Source organism: Trichosurus vulpecula, chromosome 2, assembly GCF_011100635.1.
Source record: "Trichosurus vulpecula isolate mTriVul1 chromosome 2, mTriVul1.pri, whole genome shotgun sequence".
Classification (NCBI taxonomy): Eukaryota; Metazoa; Chordata; class Mammalia; order Diprotodontia; family Phalangeridae; genus Trichosurus; species Trichosurus vulpecula.
The window spans coordinates 364,073,075-364,089,179 of NC_050574.1; the positions used below are offsets into that span (position 1 = coordinate 364,073,075).

At 39.3% G+C, this 16,105-nt stretch overlaps 1 protein-coding gene across 1 annotated transcript in view; it reads right to left on the bottom strand.

Moving 5' to 3' along the window:
- The window catches only part of CMSS1 (cms1 ribosomal small subunit homolog), a 434,878-nt gene that overhangs the window by 31,760 nt on the left and 387,013 nt on the right, over window positions 1-16,105 (bottom strand). The window contains exon 2 of the mRNA XM_036744978.1: window positions 11,128-11,228. Within this exon, the coding sequence (XP_036600873.1) occupies window positions 11,128-11,228 (101 nt within the window). The remainder of the gene's footprint in view (window positions 1-11,127; window positions 11,229-16,105) is intronic.

Consider the following 16,105-nt stretch of genomic DNA (forward strand, 5'->3'; position numbering starts at 1 on the left):
TTTTTCATACATATTATTTCATTTGATCCTCACAACAACCCTGTAAGGTTAGTGCTATTATTATGTTTATTTTACAGATAAGGAAACTGAGGCTGAAGGGTGAAATGACTTGCCCAAGGTCACATGGCTAATAAATGCCTGAGGAAGGATTCAAACTCAAGTCTTTTGGAGAGTCCAGGTTCAACTCTCTATCCACTGTGCCATGTAGCCCAACCAGGGCAACCTCAAGATTTTAAAGATAAGGAAACTGAGGCCAAGAGAAGTGAAATGATTTGCCCAAGGCTGCATAAAGAGTAAGGAAGAGGGAGTCAGGGCTTGAAGCCAAGGTTTCTGACTTAAAATCCAGTGCTGGAAATATAGCAATCTATTATTGATTGATTTACTGATATATTGGATCTATTATTAAACATTAATTAAGCACCTACCAGATAATTAAGAAACAGAAAAGAGTAGCTTAGTATTAAGAAATCCAAGAATATTAGGTGGATGACTCACTTTTTGACAAAGAAATGCTAGGAAAACTGGAAAGAAGTTTGGCAGACATCAGGATCAGAACACATTTTGTTGTGGTTCAGTCATTTCAGTCATGCCTGACTTTTTGGGACCTCATTTCGGGTTTTCTTGGCAGAGGTACTGGGGTGGTTTGCCATTCCCTTCTTCAGCTCATTTTACAGATGAGGAAATTGAGGCAAACAGGGTTAAGTAACTTGCCCAGGATCACAGTAAGGGTCTGAGGTCAGATTTGAACCCAGGAAGATGAGTCTTCATGGCTCTAGGCCCAGCACCTAACTACCCATCGGATCGCATAGCACAGTACAAAATGTCATACCATAAAAAGTTAGAAGACGACAAAATCAGGACCTTTGATATCTATAGCTGAGGGGAGAATTCTACACTAAACAGGCAGGAAGAGGAGATTATGAAAGATAAAACAGCTTTCACTACATAAAATGTTTTGCACAAATAAAATCGGTGAGTTCTGAATTAGAAGAAAACTCAAAGAGTAGGGAAGACATCTCTATCTAACACCAAAGATAAAAGATTAAGATGAAAAATAAATAGAATTAATAAAAATATATAATACCGAGAGCTATTTTGAAATAGGTAAGTGGTCAAAGGATATGAGAAGAGTTCTGGGTTAAAAAAAAAGATCTGCAAACTATTAAAACTTTCATTATTTTATTATTTTATTCACTATGAAGACCACATGTTTCAAATTACTTATAGTCATCAATCAAATCCCTTAGCAATATCAAAATAATAATAACTGTAATAAGACAAATGAAATCAACCTTGAAGATTTCCCCTTATTCTATGTCAGTTGGCAAAGATGACAAAGAAGGGAACAATCAGAAGACAAGCACGCTACTGTACGGCTGGTACAGATGTGAATGGCATAACCATTCTAGATTTCAATTTGGAATTATGCAAAAAAGCTGGCTAAATTTCAAATAGATATGCAGTTCAAGGAAGTCCACGACAGCCACGAAGGTCTGATGAACAGCATCACATCTTTTGGTGGCAGGTACCTACTGCAGAGAGTGCAACTCCAATGGACTGGCCACATTGTTCCAAAGCCAAATGTACATTTGCCTAAAAGACTTCTACGGAGAATTCATACAAGGCAAGTGCTCACATAGAGGCCAGAAGAAGCATTGCAAGGACACTCCCAAGGTCTCTCTGAAAAATTTTGGAATCGATTGTGAGACGTGGGAGTTACTGGCATAGGATAGTCCAGCATGGCGTGCCTGCATCAAAGAAAGCACTGAGCTCTACGAGCTAAGCAGAAGTGCAGTAGCTCCAAAGAAATGTTAGATACCCAAATTTAGACACCTTCATTCCAAATGTTCGTGTGCCTGACCTGTGGTAGAACCTTCTGAGCTCATGTTGGTCTGGTCAGCCATAGTCAGTCACACTGTACATTGACCCTGAAATAATGATGTCCTTTTGGTCCTCTTCGACTACGAAGGACAATAGCCAACCAACTAGCAAATAACTGAAAACAAAGTATGTATCAGCTGATTAGTGAGTGGTTGTAATGATGGTGTTATATGAATATAACAGAGTATTGTTATGCAGTAAGAAATTACGGACATAAAGAATTCAGAGAAAAGTGGGAAGATGCGCATTAATTGATAAAGAATAAAACACACAATGATGACAACAATGAATATAATGGAAATACTGATGAAGGTCCTGGAAAAGAGGAAACGAAACATATCTCCTCTTCCCTCATAGCAGAGAGGGGACCACTAAGAAAAAACGGTATATCTAATGTCAGAGGAGATTTGTTTATCAAATGTTTTTGCTTGTTTTTCTTTGTAATAAGGGAGGGTTCAACTGGGGGAAGAATGTGGAAAGATTATTATGTAAATGCAAAAAGTATTAAAAAAATACACATTTTAAAAAAATCCAGTGCTGAAATCTTTGGGTATACCTAAAAGGGTTAAAAAAAATACTGTGAAGACCCTGGCCATCTCCACAGAAACGCAACATGAATGGATGTGATAGCAAGCTTTGCTACCTTGTTACCACAGTTCTATGAATGGTGGGATTGGTATTTCTGACTGATTGCCTAATTATATGTATGCCCCAAATAAATATGGTTACTTAGCAGATTATTATTTTGCATTTTCTAAGCTTCTCCTTACTTAGTCCAAAACCCAGAGGTGGGCTGTATTTCTACTCAGCTGGGTCAAAATCTTCACAGTGCATTAGTACAGTATCATCACAATGCAACAACATTACTACAACAATGCTCATACTAATGTTTCTACAAAGATATCATCATCCCTACCACTCCTCCTCCCCCAAGCACGCAGCCAGCCTGTTGATTTGACCCCTGAGCGCCTTGTACAATTTAGCTCTATTTTTATACTGTTTTTTTTTAAATGTAGAAAAACAGGATATTTGGACTAATACCTTGATTTATGAAATAGAATGCCTCAAATTCCTTATTTATTAATCATAAGCAGAATATAAAATGCTTCCTGTGTTGGGCTTTTTTACTCAACATTTTGAAACATGTTGCCAAGATCTAAAATGTAAAATAAAAATATTCCAAGTTTCCCCTTTCAGTTTCCATTCCAGCTGGGAATACTTGTTACCAATGGGAGAATGGATAACCAGCGTAAATCTTGCTTCAACATCTCCTTTTAAAATGATTACAGACAAGCCTTTTCATTATAGTCCTGCAGACAATCTGCAAATTCAATGAGCTATTTAAGGATGAACATGGGCCAAAGCCAGAAGCAGACATGGTTCCATATGATCCCTCCTGTGTAATTACCAAGCCCACAGTTAAACAGTTTTGGGGCTCTGTTTCAGCTAGAAGAGGTGTAGATTTTAAATATTCAGGAATCAAGTAACATGAAGATCTTTAGATTCTGGGGCCTTCTCTGTCAATGTAGAATCATGCCAACAGCAAAATGCATTGTAATTGAAGAGACAGTGCTATGATCTCTCTTGTTTAAAAATAAGGATAGTCCCATTCTTCAATCTAAGGATTATTACTGTTTAGTTGTTTCAGTCATATCTAACTCTTTGTGACTCCATTTGGGATACTGGACTGGTTTGCCATTTTCTTCTCCAACTCATTTTACAGATGAAGAAACTGAGGCAAACTGAGTTAAGCAACTTGCTTAGAGTCACACACCTAGGAAGTGTCTAAGGCAGGGTTAAGTGACTTGCCCAGGGTCACCCAGCTAGTAAGCGTCTTGAGACTGGATTTGACTTCTCAAAGATGAGTTTCCTGGCTCCAGGTCCAGCACTCAATCCACTACTCCATCTACTGCCCCATTTATCTAAGGTCGAATACTGCCATTTAAGAGAGCTGTCCTTGTGATGCTCATATTCATGAATTAAAAGCTGAGCAGAGGCCACTAATCAAAACCATTAGATATGTCTTAAGATGTCAAAGCGTTTGATGATTATGGCGATAGGTTAAGTTTCCATACATGACCTAAAGGTAAGAAGACTGGATGCAATGAACAGTTCCACAGTATCTCAAAGTCACTGATATCTAAGGCTGTGAAATTAGGCACTAGAAACCTGTTCCATTTTCTCACCTGGGGCATGGGGGAAAGGAGTTTGATGGTCTGTGCTTTTAAGTTCAGAAGGCAGATGAGTCTAAACATTGTCATGCCAGCCAGATATGTGGGAGGCAATTCAGTTACAGGGACCCATTCCACCTAATTCATAAGAAAAAAGGTAACACCGTGCCAATCATTTGGATGAAACTGCCTTATTATACTCAGTAAACATGTGGCATTAGATTTAAGGAAAGACTCAAATAATCACGTAGTTCTTCTATCACCTACTCAAAGAACAGGGAAGAACTTGTTTACTGAGCTCATTAGACCATTAATGGATCCCGCTTTGTGGAGCCAGTGCCATATGGACCAGTTAGCTCCCTGCAGAGCCAGACTCTTTTGTATGCATACAGAATGCACGTGAATGTTTTTCTAGATGTCTTATTCATAATGGGAACTGGGTGAGACTGAGGGACTTTACTACGAGAACCTGTGGAAAAGAATGAAAGGGCTGTATCTATAAATAAAAACAGGGCATTTCGGCAGTTTGAAGATTAACAAAACAAAAGAAACCCTTTCAACAGAACATGAGAAGAATTCAGAAGATGAACGTCTAGGTTTTTTTTTTATGGTGTCAAAGGTCTGAATGTATTAGAATTTCCTCTTTTTAGCATACTTTTGAATCTGATCATGAGCTATTCAATAAATCAACAAATAATTCCACAGGTTCCTTGGTTAGTCCCCATCTTTGCAGAACTGGGATTTGCCAGTTTTGTGATGAATGGCAAGTAAAGCTTTAAATGACTGTAAATCTTTTTTGAAAATAAAATGCTATAAATATATCTGCTTCTGCTGATCTCATGGGAGGTAAAATCTCTCAAAGAATCATGAGAAGAGGTCAAAATGTCCACTACCTGTAAAGAAGAGGAGTGGGTTCACTGTGTTTTTATAGCAGCTGGAGGGAACAACTGAGTGGGAGGAGGAAGAAGAAGAAGGAGGAGGAGAAGAAGAAGAGGAGGAGGAGGATGAGAAGAGATTTGCAGAGCAGCACTGAAAAGAGCAAGGTGAAGAAGGAAAGGTGAAATGGAGAGTTTTAACTAAAGAGTAAGCAGGGCGATAAAGAAGAGCAGTAGTTTAGAATTGAAATGTAGTATGTACAGAAATGAGGGCAGGAAACGTCTACTATTAAGCGTCTACTATGGGCTGGGCAAGGACAGCCAAGTAGCACAGTAGATACAGCTCCAGGGCTGGAGTGAAGAAGACTCATCTTTCTGGATTCAAATCTGGCCTCAGACATTTACTAGCTGTGTGACCCTGGGCAAGTCACTTCACCCTGTTTGCTTCAGTTTCCTTATCTGTAAAATGAACTGGAGAAAGAAATGGCAAACCTCTCTAGTATCTTCGCCAAGAAAACCCCAAATGGGGTCACGAAGAGTCAGACATGACCGTAAAATGACTGAACAACACTAAAATGTGCCAGGTACTGTGCTAAATGCTTTATAAAAATCATCTCATTTGATCCTCACTTAACAACCCTGGGAAGTAGGCAAGCTACAGATATGGCATAATTCATACTTAAGTAAGAAGAAGGAAGGAAAGGACAATTTTGAGGAGACAGTGAAGCAGGAAAAAGGTGTCATTGTGCCTGTTTTCCTGTAGTATCTTAATTGTTTTAAGGCCCAAGACACACACACACACACACACACACACACACACACACACACACACATGTGATAGCTGAGGGAAAAGAAGGAAAATAACACTTTATGGTACCATTCAAAATCTATGAACATCACGGATAAGAGTCCAAGAGGAATTCACTAAGATCCCACAAAAGGGATTATATTCTGGGAAGTTTCACTGTGAACTCACTAGGGATGACTCTGAAAGACATTCCTGAAGTGACTGATGCCAGGGATGAAAGAATATGATGTCATCTCTAGGAATGGGACAGCATATAATTTATTTTGGAAGAAACATATGGAGAAAAAAAAATGAGAAGGCTTGGCAAGACTCTGGAATAAAATAGGCCAAGAATAAGAACCGTTTACATATAATTTAGCCACGAACTGGTTGCTAGAGATGACGCAGTTGCACGGTTAAGAAGAGCTTGTAATACTCTTAAGTCAGCTGATGGAGTAATGGGCAGACCTGTAGTGTTGGCTAGAGTGAGGTAAAAGTAAGGTATGCCTATGGAAAGAAGAGGTTAGAATAAGCCTTCAGTCCAGAATGCAGCTCTGGGGGCATCAGGAAGGCATTAATGCCCTCATACAGTGCATTAATAGATCTATAGTTATTCTATATTAAGTTTTCTGTTTACGAATGGGATGCTTATCTGAGCAAACCTATCCCAGGTAGAGAAAACTTCACTCAAGGCTTTAAAAAAGCACATATAAAACAATTAAGCTGTATTATAGTTTTACTTATTTTTGGAATTGGTGTTGTTTAAATTTGATTCTTATAAGCACACTAAGCAGTCTGTCAAAAGACTGAATAAAATCAACAAACATTTATTAAACGCCCCTTGTGTGTAGAATACTATGCGAGGCACTGAGAGAGTCATGGGAGATTTTCTGGAGGATATACCGTTTGAATGGGAATATAATAGCAAGACCCATGGCTAGGTGACTCAGTGGATGGAGGGCTGGGTTTGGAGTCAGAAAGACCCAAATTCAGATGTGGCCTCAGGTACTTTCTTGCTGTGTGAACCAGGGCAAATCACTTAACCCTGTTGACCTCAGTTTCCTCATCTGTAAAATGAGCTGGAGAACGAAATGGCAAACCACTTTAGTATCTTTGCCAAGAAAACCCCAAACAGGGTCAAGAAGAACTGAAATGAATGAATAATAACAAGAAGTTGAACAGAAGAATAGATTAAAAAAAAAAGACAATCAAGGAATAGGAGATAGCCTAAGTAAAGGAAAAAGAGAAAAAAATATGGTGTGTGTGTGTGAGTGAGTGTGAGTGTGAGTGTGTGTGTTTTCAAAGAGTGGAAGGAAGCCCATTTTGCCTGCAGCTTGGATTATGTAGAGGGGAAAGTGCCAGGCACTGTGCTAAGCACTTTATAATTGTTATTTCATTTCATCCTCATCACAACCTTGGGAAGTAAGTGCTATTTTATATATGTATGTATGTATGTGTGTGCACACACGCGTGAACATATTTCATTTTACAGATGAGGAAACTGAGGCAAACAGAGATTAAGTGACTTGCCTAGGGTCACACAGCCAGTATTTGTCTGAGGCCACATTTGAACTCAGGTCTTTTTGACTCCAGACCCAGAGCTCTATCCGCTGAGCTACCTAAGACCCTGATGCTACAGCACCACTCAAATCGCACCTCCTCTAGGTTTTAGAAAGTCTTCGGTTCCTTTTTTTTTTTTAAGTTTTCTTCTTAATTCCTCATTTGTAATGGGCTGCAGCCTGTTCACACCCCAACATATGCCTCCTCATTGCCTTCTGGAGACCTTCAACTTCAATTCTTTGGAAATAGTACATTCCACAACTTGGAGTTAATTGATATCACCAAAAGAATAATAGTTTTAAGAACACAAATCACTTTCTGTCCCCCAGGGAGAAGGTTAAAGTAATTAAAAGAACATTGTAATTTTCCAAAGTCGAGCTGAATCCTGTCTCCTCAGCTCTGGGCCCACTTCACTGTCCATCTGCATTGTCTGTCTTGGATATGAGTATTAACGGACAGGCACTACAGGTCATCCATTCGGTCTCAACTGTAACTCGTACTACAATGACAAGAAGCTTACAGCATACAATCATTTTAGAATGGAACAGACTGGCAGTGTGGGGAATTCTCTAAAAATCACATGTTACCACCCAAATATGAGATAAAGGCAAATCATAAACAGATGTGACTAACATTCAAACTGGGATTAGGAGGATTATAAAGGTGACAAAGGTCACAAGAAAAGTAAAACAAGGTTGTCTGAGCAGTCCTACTTAATCGCTGCCAACACATTACTGATGAGAAACAGTAAGGGAGAGAAAATGTGAACTTGGACCCCAGAAGTAATAATAATGCGGACGGAGGATGCTGAGTGGTTCTTTAATCTAGCAGGTAGGGACACTAGCACTGGTGGGGTCTAAAAAAAAAGATGATATGTAAAGTAGCTGGAGTATAGGAAGAAAAGGAGGAAAAAGAAGGACATAGAAGATGGAAGTAAAAGTAGATATTCAAATGCTATGTAGAGATTTTAGTGGGGAGGAAAAAGAAGCAAGAGTAGGAAGTTGATACAAAACTAAACTGGGAAGCAGCTGGATGAGATGTGGATTGTGAGTCTGAAAGAGTTTATGATGTCAAGATATTAAAAAGGGAAAAATAAAGTTGGTCCAGTGGGAGCCAGGGGTGGGGTGGAGAATAAAGGAGAATTGAACCCCAAAAAGTAGATAGAAAGTGAGGACTGTATGAAGACATCTTGAAAATGGGAGTGAGACAATAAGATAATCTGTTAGTCAGCCACTCAATAAGCATTTTATTAAGCACTTATTATGTGTCAGGCACTGTGCTAAATGCTAGGGACAGAAAGGCAAAAATAGTCCCTGCTCTCAAAAAGCTCATATTTTAATGGTGGAGACAAACAATTACACAGCCTAGAGTGGTGGCTCATGCCTATGGTTCCCACTACTGGGGAGGTAAAGGTTGGTGAATCACTTGGATCTGGGAGTTCTGAGTTACAGAAGAGATAAAGCCAACTGGGAGTCTGCATTAAGTCTGGTACCAATATGGTAAGCCCTTCAGAGCCTAAGGAGGGGCAAACTGGCGTGTATCAGAAACAGAGCAGGTCAAAGCTTCTGTGATGATCAGCTGTGGGGTCCAGGCCTATAAGTGGCTGCAGTCCTTCTAGCCTAGGGGAAAATGGAGGACCAATCTCAAAAGTTAAAACAAGACAACCTCATCTCCTCCAACAATGGAATACAAGGTATATGCAGCATAAACAGAAGGTTATCTCAGAGGGATGGGATTGGTGGCAGGAATAATGATGGTTCCTGCAGAAAATGGGATGTAAGCTTAGTCTTGAGGGAAGCCAGAAAAGCTAAGGTGTGGAGATGAGAAGAGAGAACATTCCAGGCCTGGGGAACAGCTAGTGTAAATGCACAAAGTTAGGAGGAATGTTATGTTTGAGTAACAGCAAGTTAGGCCACCGTGGCTGAATTGTACAGGTGGGGAATAATGTAAGAATATCAGAATATTGGAAGAAGCCACCCTGTGAAGTGCTTAAAAATGTCAAAAAGAAGATTCAAAAGAATAGAATTTCTCATGAGCAAATTAATCAAATGTGACAGTTTAACAAACTAAAGGGAATTTGCAGTTAGGAAGGACCAAGTAAACTGAAAGTAAAAAATAAATTAAAAAAAAAAAGGAAGGACCAAGTGTTGTGAATGGCAAGACATTTGGGACAACTTACAAGTCCAAGGACTGAAAGAGCTGGAGAATTTAAGTAAAACCACTATTCTATCAGTTAAGGGCCTGTGGGACTGCTCCAACAAAGGAAAAGCCAAAGTTACCCTTTTATGCTGAAATTTGAGAGATTAGAAAATTAATTGAAATTCTCTACCATGTACCTACAAAATTGGTAAAGTTCAAAGCATAGGACTTCATATTTAACATACACATGTTATCTTAACAAGTAGCTTGGAGTGGTGGATAGACAACTGGTCTCTGAATTAGGAAGATGTGGATTCACATTCTACCTCTGACACATAAGGCTTGTGTGACTCTGGGCAAGCTATTTAAACTCTCAGAGTTCCAGATAACTCTTCAAGGGGGGAAGGAAATAAGCCTTTCTCAGTCCCTACTATGTGCCAGCCACTGTGCTAAGCACTTTTTATCAACTTTATCTTATTTGATCCCCATTTTGTATCTCTTGCACTTAGCAGTGCCTGGCACATAGTAGGTGCTTAATAAATGCTTACTTATTAACTGACTGAAAAGTTCTGTGTCTGAGACACACTGGCTGTATGACCTTGGGAAAGCTGTCTCTGGTCAACTCTCTAAGCCTGTAACTCGTAGAGAAGGTCGACGGAGTTTCTTCACTATACCTAATACTGATGAAACCACAGGTCCATTCCTGAAACAGTAAGGCAATAATAACAATGTAGATGATAATTGTCAAAATGCCTATGTGGTTCTGTATCGCAAAGTATACGAGACTCTCCACATAGAAGGCAGAAGAGGTAAACCATTTATGCAGACACCAGGGAACCATATCCCACAAACCATTTATCCAGTCAGTCCACTTCATCCTAACAGCAAAGAACCCAAAACATTCAATGCACAATATCACAACCTGGAGCCTTGCCATCCCAAAACCTCTCTGATGCCCTGCTAGGGGTCTCCCCAAAGACAAACTCGCAGTACAGCTAAGTCAGCCTGTTCAGTTCTAACCATCACGGCGGCCATTAGCAGCCATAACTTCTCTCTCTTTCTCTTTCACAACATTTCTTGTGACATAACTTCCTTTTCCTGTCAGGAAGCTCCTCCCACCATTTAATTTAGGCTTCCTGTGACATAAGCAGGTCATGTGGCCTATTAATGGGTGGGAAAGATCTTCAAATCCAAACTGTTACTACATTTCCCTAGTCCTGATTTTCAATATATAAAAATAATTGGGTAAAATGAACACAGTTAAATTTGCTGAAAGAATAAGATCTCTGAGTACAAATATTTAATATTTTTCTTAATATATTTTAATACCTGGGTTTAATCAGAAGTCATAGTGATAGTTCAATAACACTGATTCCAAAGTTCTAGGTTACATGGACACCAAGTGCCAGAGGTGAGATTTGGACCTGATTCCTAATCCAACATTTTTTCCACTACAACACAGCTGTTCCATATATACAAAAAGGGCTAAGGACATCTGACAATAATTCTTTATCGTTCATTGAAACTCTGGCACTTCAAGGTCAAATAAGGTAATCCCCCTTTCTCTGGTCTCCTTCCCTTCTTTTTTCCCCTCCCCTGATGACTTTACACAATGGTTTACTTTGGAACATCGGAAGCTTCAAATTTGAATGGGAAAGGGAGAAAAATTGGCTCCAGCAGCTACAAACTTATGTTGCTCAATAATGTAGGTTACCTGTTTGTCTTTCTCAGGTGAAGCAGGCACAGAGGTTGGTTCCTGCTGCATCATTTCTATCATGTCTGTGTCTTTTTCCTTTTCTTCATTATCTGATGGATCTAAGAAAAGAAGAACAAAACAAGGCACATTAAAAATAACGAAAAGGAGAAACTGGTTCCCCTCTTCATTAAATAGAATGAGTGAACAAAAGAAAGAGCATTCATTAAACACTCATGAACCAAGCACTATGCTAAGTGCTACGAATACAAATAAAAAACCCAAGAAATCTCCTGCCCTCAAAAAGCTTATATTCTTATGGAGAGAGATCACATCTACAGGACAGTAGAGGCCATGGAGGGATTTGGAAAGTTATAGGGATGGTGAATGGAATCATAGGATGGTAGGTTGGCAAACTCAGATCTTTAAAGAATATATTCTTTAATTTCAAATCAGTTTCTTGATTACAGATGATATATTTCAGGTGTCAGTTTCTAATGGCTGAAACAATCAGCAGGAATCTTCCAGTCATTAGAAACTGACAATTGAAATCTATCATGTGTATTCAAGAAGTTGATTTGAAATTAAACCATATATTCTTTAAAAAAAAAAAAACATATTTCAGGGCAGCTAGGTGGCACAGTGAGTAGAGCACTGGCCCTGGAGTCAGGAGGACCTGAGTTCAAATCTGACCTCAGACATTTGGCACACTTACTAGCTGTGTGACCTTGGGCAAGTCACTTAACCCCAACTGCCCTGCCCTCTCCCTCCAAAAATAAAAATAAATATTTCTACATTAGTCATGTTGTGAAAGAAGAAATCAGAACAAAAGGGATAAACCATGAGAAAGAAAAAAATAACAAAAAAAGAAAATAGTATGCTTTGATCTACATTCAGACTCCATAGTTCTTTCTCTAAATGTGGATACCATTTTCCATCATGAGTCTTTTGGAATTGTCTTAGATCATTGTATTGCTGAGAATACCTAAGTCTACCATAGTTGATCACTGCACAATGTTGCTGTTACTGTGTACAATGTTTTCCTGGTTCTACTCACTTCACTCAGCATCAGTTCATGTAAATCTTTCCACGTTTTTCTGAAATCTGCTTGCTCATCACTTCTTATAGGACAACAGTATTCCATTGCATTCATATACCACAACTTGTTCAGCCACTCCCCAACTGATGGACATCCCCTCAATTTCCAATTCTTTGCTACCATAAAAAGAACTGCTATAAATATTTTTGTACATGTGGGTCCTTTTCCATTTTTTTATAATTTCTTTGGGATATAGACCTAGTAGTAAACAATGTATTCTTTAAAGGTCTCCTAAGCCTCTAAGACCTATGAAGAACGCAGTCATTAATTTTTAAATAACTTTTTTAATATCTCACCTTCTACAGGAAGCCTTCCCCAACTAAGTGTCTTTTCTGTTAATTATTTCATATTTATCCTGTATATAGCTTGCTTTGTATCAAGTTGTTTGCATTAAATTGTAGACTACTTGAAGGCAGGGGCTGTCTTAATTTTTATCTCTTTTTGTATCCCCAGGGCTTATAAAAATACTGTGAAAATGAGTCAAATTCTTGTCCCAAAGCTTATATAGGAAACCTGCTAACACACAAAATAGGAGAATTTCATTTTGCTGAAACTTGAATGAATTAGTTTGTTTCTTTAGCAGTGGTCTGATGCTGTTCTGTAGATTTTGACAAGAAAAGGACTCTTCTGAAAAGGAAATCTTATCTCTGTGATTTCCATTAAGACAGTAGCCAAAGAGAACTGTTTTCCTTCAGGTGGGGCCTCTAAGACCCACAGCCTGCAGGACTTTACCCCAGTCTCCAATTCTCCTGGTCTAAGTGCTTAAGTGTCAGGAAGCTCCATCAAGCAAATACCTCTTCTCTTGGTCCCAAGAGTCAATCAATCCTGGGCAATGAATACAGCAAAGAACAGGCAGGCCTCTCCTCGCCTCTCCAATAACCAAAATGCCTCCCTCGAGGCATTAAAAGATTTCACTAAAAGAAATACAGGACTTCCATGGCTGGAGACAGCCAGACTAAAACAAGAAGTAAAGTACTATCCTTTTTCTAACTCCAGCCAGAAAGGGCAGGGATGAATTAGATGGATGAGCAAATACTTGTCACCCCAGTACTTTACAGAGAATCTGAGTCCAGCTTCCTAGTGGGAATCACATTCCTTTCCTCTGCGATATGAAAAAAAAATGATTAGATCCTTTTGTTTTCCAAAGTGTTGTCAAGAAGCGTAAGAAAATTTCTGTTTTACAAACTGGGAAAAATATCCAGACACAATTTTCTCTGTGGGAAAAGAATGTTGAGAAAGACTGTTAAGTGACTAGGGACATGTTTATATGTCTTCCACATACGTGGAAGAATCTATCACTATGCTTCCCACCTTTGTCAAGTGGGGATAATACTAATAGTAATGATGATGATGGCAGTTCCCGACTAAAATCCCACTTTTTGCAGGAAGCCTTTCTCAACCTCTTTTGATTGCAGAGCTATTATGATTCTCATTTTGTAGAAGAAGAAACGGAGGTAGATAGAAGTTAAGTGATTCACCCCGGGTCACACAGCTAGTAAGTATCTGAGGCTGGACTTGAAGTCAGGTCTTCCTGACTCTCCACTCAACCACCTAGTGGCCTCATTACTGTGAGCCAGAGAAGTTAAGTGACCTGTATAGGGTTGCGTGGTTAGTAAGTGGTAGAGTGAGTATGATAGCAGCTGAAGATTCTCTTTTCACTACATTCCGATTGCTTCTACCTAGCACAGACCTTCGTTATGACCTGCCAGCGCTGTGGTTGCAAAAGTCTAAGCGTAGGCCTTCTGCTCCACCCTCTACTGCTTTCCAACTATTCTTCCCATCCTTTCCAGGCTTGTCTTTGTTGTCCTGAGATGTGGTCACACATTTTCCTTATTCCTCTGCTCAGAACTTTTCTGTGTATTCCTATTGACTCTTAAGTAATAATATTCAAACACCTTTGCTTGCTGTTCAAAGCCCTTTGTATTATGGCATCTCCTTAACTTTCTAGGTCTTAAAATTATAAACATATATGCACACATACACATGGGTGTATATATGTATAAATATTTGTGTGAATATGTGTATGTATATACACACACAAACATGTGTGTGTGTGTGTGTGTGTGTGTGTGTGTGTGTGTGTGTTTCTCTTCCATACATTCTATCCTCTGGTCACATTGGACGACTTGTTATCCCTCTAAATACTCTGTACTTTTCCTTCTCCATCTTCTCCTTGCCTTTGTTCCTGTCCTTCCTTATACCTAGAATGAGTTCCTTCCTCCCTCTGCTTGCTGAATTCCTACTCAGGCTCTAAAATCAAAATCAAATGCTGGCACCTCCAAAAGCTTTCGCTAATCCTTTATTTACATGGGGCTTCCTCCATCCCCTGCTGCCAAGATATATTATACATTTTGTGTAATAGTAATATTATTTGTGTATTTGTCAGTCTAACAACCCAACATGAGAAGAACCAAGTGAATGAAGAACGTCTATTGTCCAGATTATGACAGGCACTTGGATGGATATCTCGTGGAGCCAGTCTATCAATACATATGATGGGTGGGGACTGAGAATGGATAACAAACTGGACCCAGAACTGAAGTTGTGGAGAGGAAGAGATTGTCTATGGTTAATTACACAGTGCTTTTAGGGACTCCACCCTTTTAACTGAGCAAAAGGGCATCTTATTAAACACCAGTAGTCCTCCAGTGGTGCAAAACATGGACAATAACATCACTGAACAGTTAAAAGTGAGTACTGCAATAAGAATTGGGGCAGCTAGGTGACACATTGGATAGAGTGCAGCCTGGATTCAGGAAGACCTGAGTTCATATCCTACCCAAGACACTTACTAACAATACGATCCTAGGCGAGTCACTAAAACCCTGTCCAACTTAGTTTGCTCATCTGTAAAATATGGATAATAAAAGTATCTATCTCACAAGGTTGCTGTGAGGATCAAATATGACATGTTGAAGTGCTTTGCAAATCTTAAGGCACTTTATAATTATTAGCTACTATTATTACATGCATATGGTAGATATTTTAGCTCGGCTTCTACAGTACATGCAGAGAAGACTAATGATATCTCCAGGTCCCTTCCAACACTCCATGACTTTCAGAATCCACTCTGTCAGATTCAATTACATTTTACCTTTCTGGTACTGCAGCATACCCCTGGAAGAGAGTTGCCTATTGTCTGGGTAATGGATACTGCACGCTGCTGTAGACACAACTGTCCCTTAAAAGGCCAAAAGTTTTGATGACATTTATCATCCCCAAGGAGCAAGAATGTTAAACTTGGCCAAGATATTCAGTTCTGGGAACAACTCCTCCAAGATTGTGCTCCCAACTCTACGTGTGACTCCCACAAGTATTAATTAGGGAAGAACATAGTTCCCACATTTGAACAGCATGACCACAAGGCTGAACAATGCGAAGGCCTTAGAGCCAAAAGAGCAATACAGGCCCCACTGCATGCAGTTCATGAATTATTTCCAGAGAAAAAAATGCAGGACTAGCCAATGGATGCATGTCCCCCAAGTCTGAATTCATCCCAGTGACCTTTTGTGTCTTCTCATATTCTCTCTTCTGTCTCTCCCTCTGCTGATTGAAAACATACATGGAAGTCATCCAGGCCCTTATATAAAGGGCTTAAAAGAAATCAGTGCTCAAAGAATCAAATAGCAGGCAAGTATAAATTTGATTTTAATTGGAAAAAATGATCCATAATATTGGGACCCACAAAGCACTGCCATCCTATGCAGTATCACTAGGCTACCACTAATTTTGCTAAGGAATAGTGAAAAAAAAAAGCCACAAAGGCAACTGATGGTATGCTTTTCTTCAAAGTTTCTTCACCACAATTAGAATTCAGATACTTGTTTTATATTCATCTTCTCTGTGCCACCTACCAGGAATGCCACTCCCCTTCCTTCTTTACTTACTAAAATCCTACCT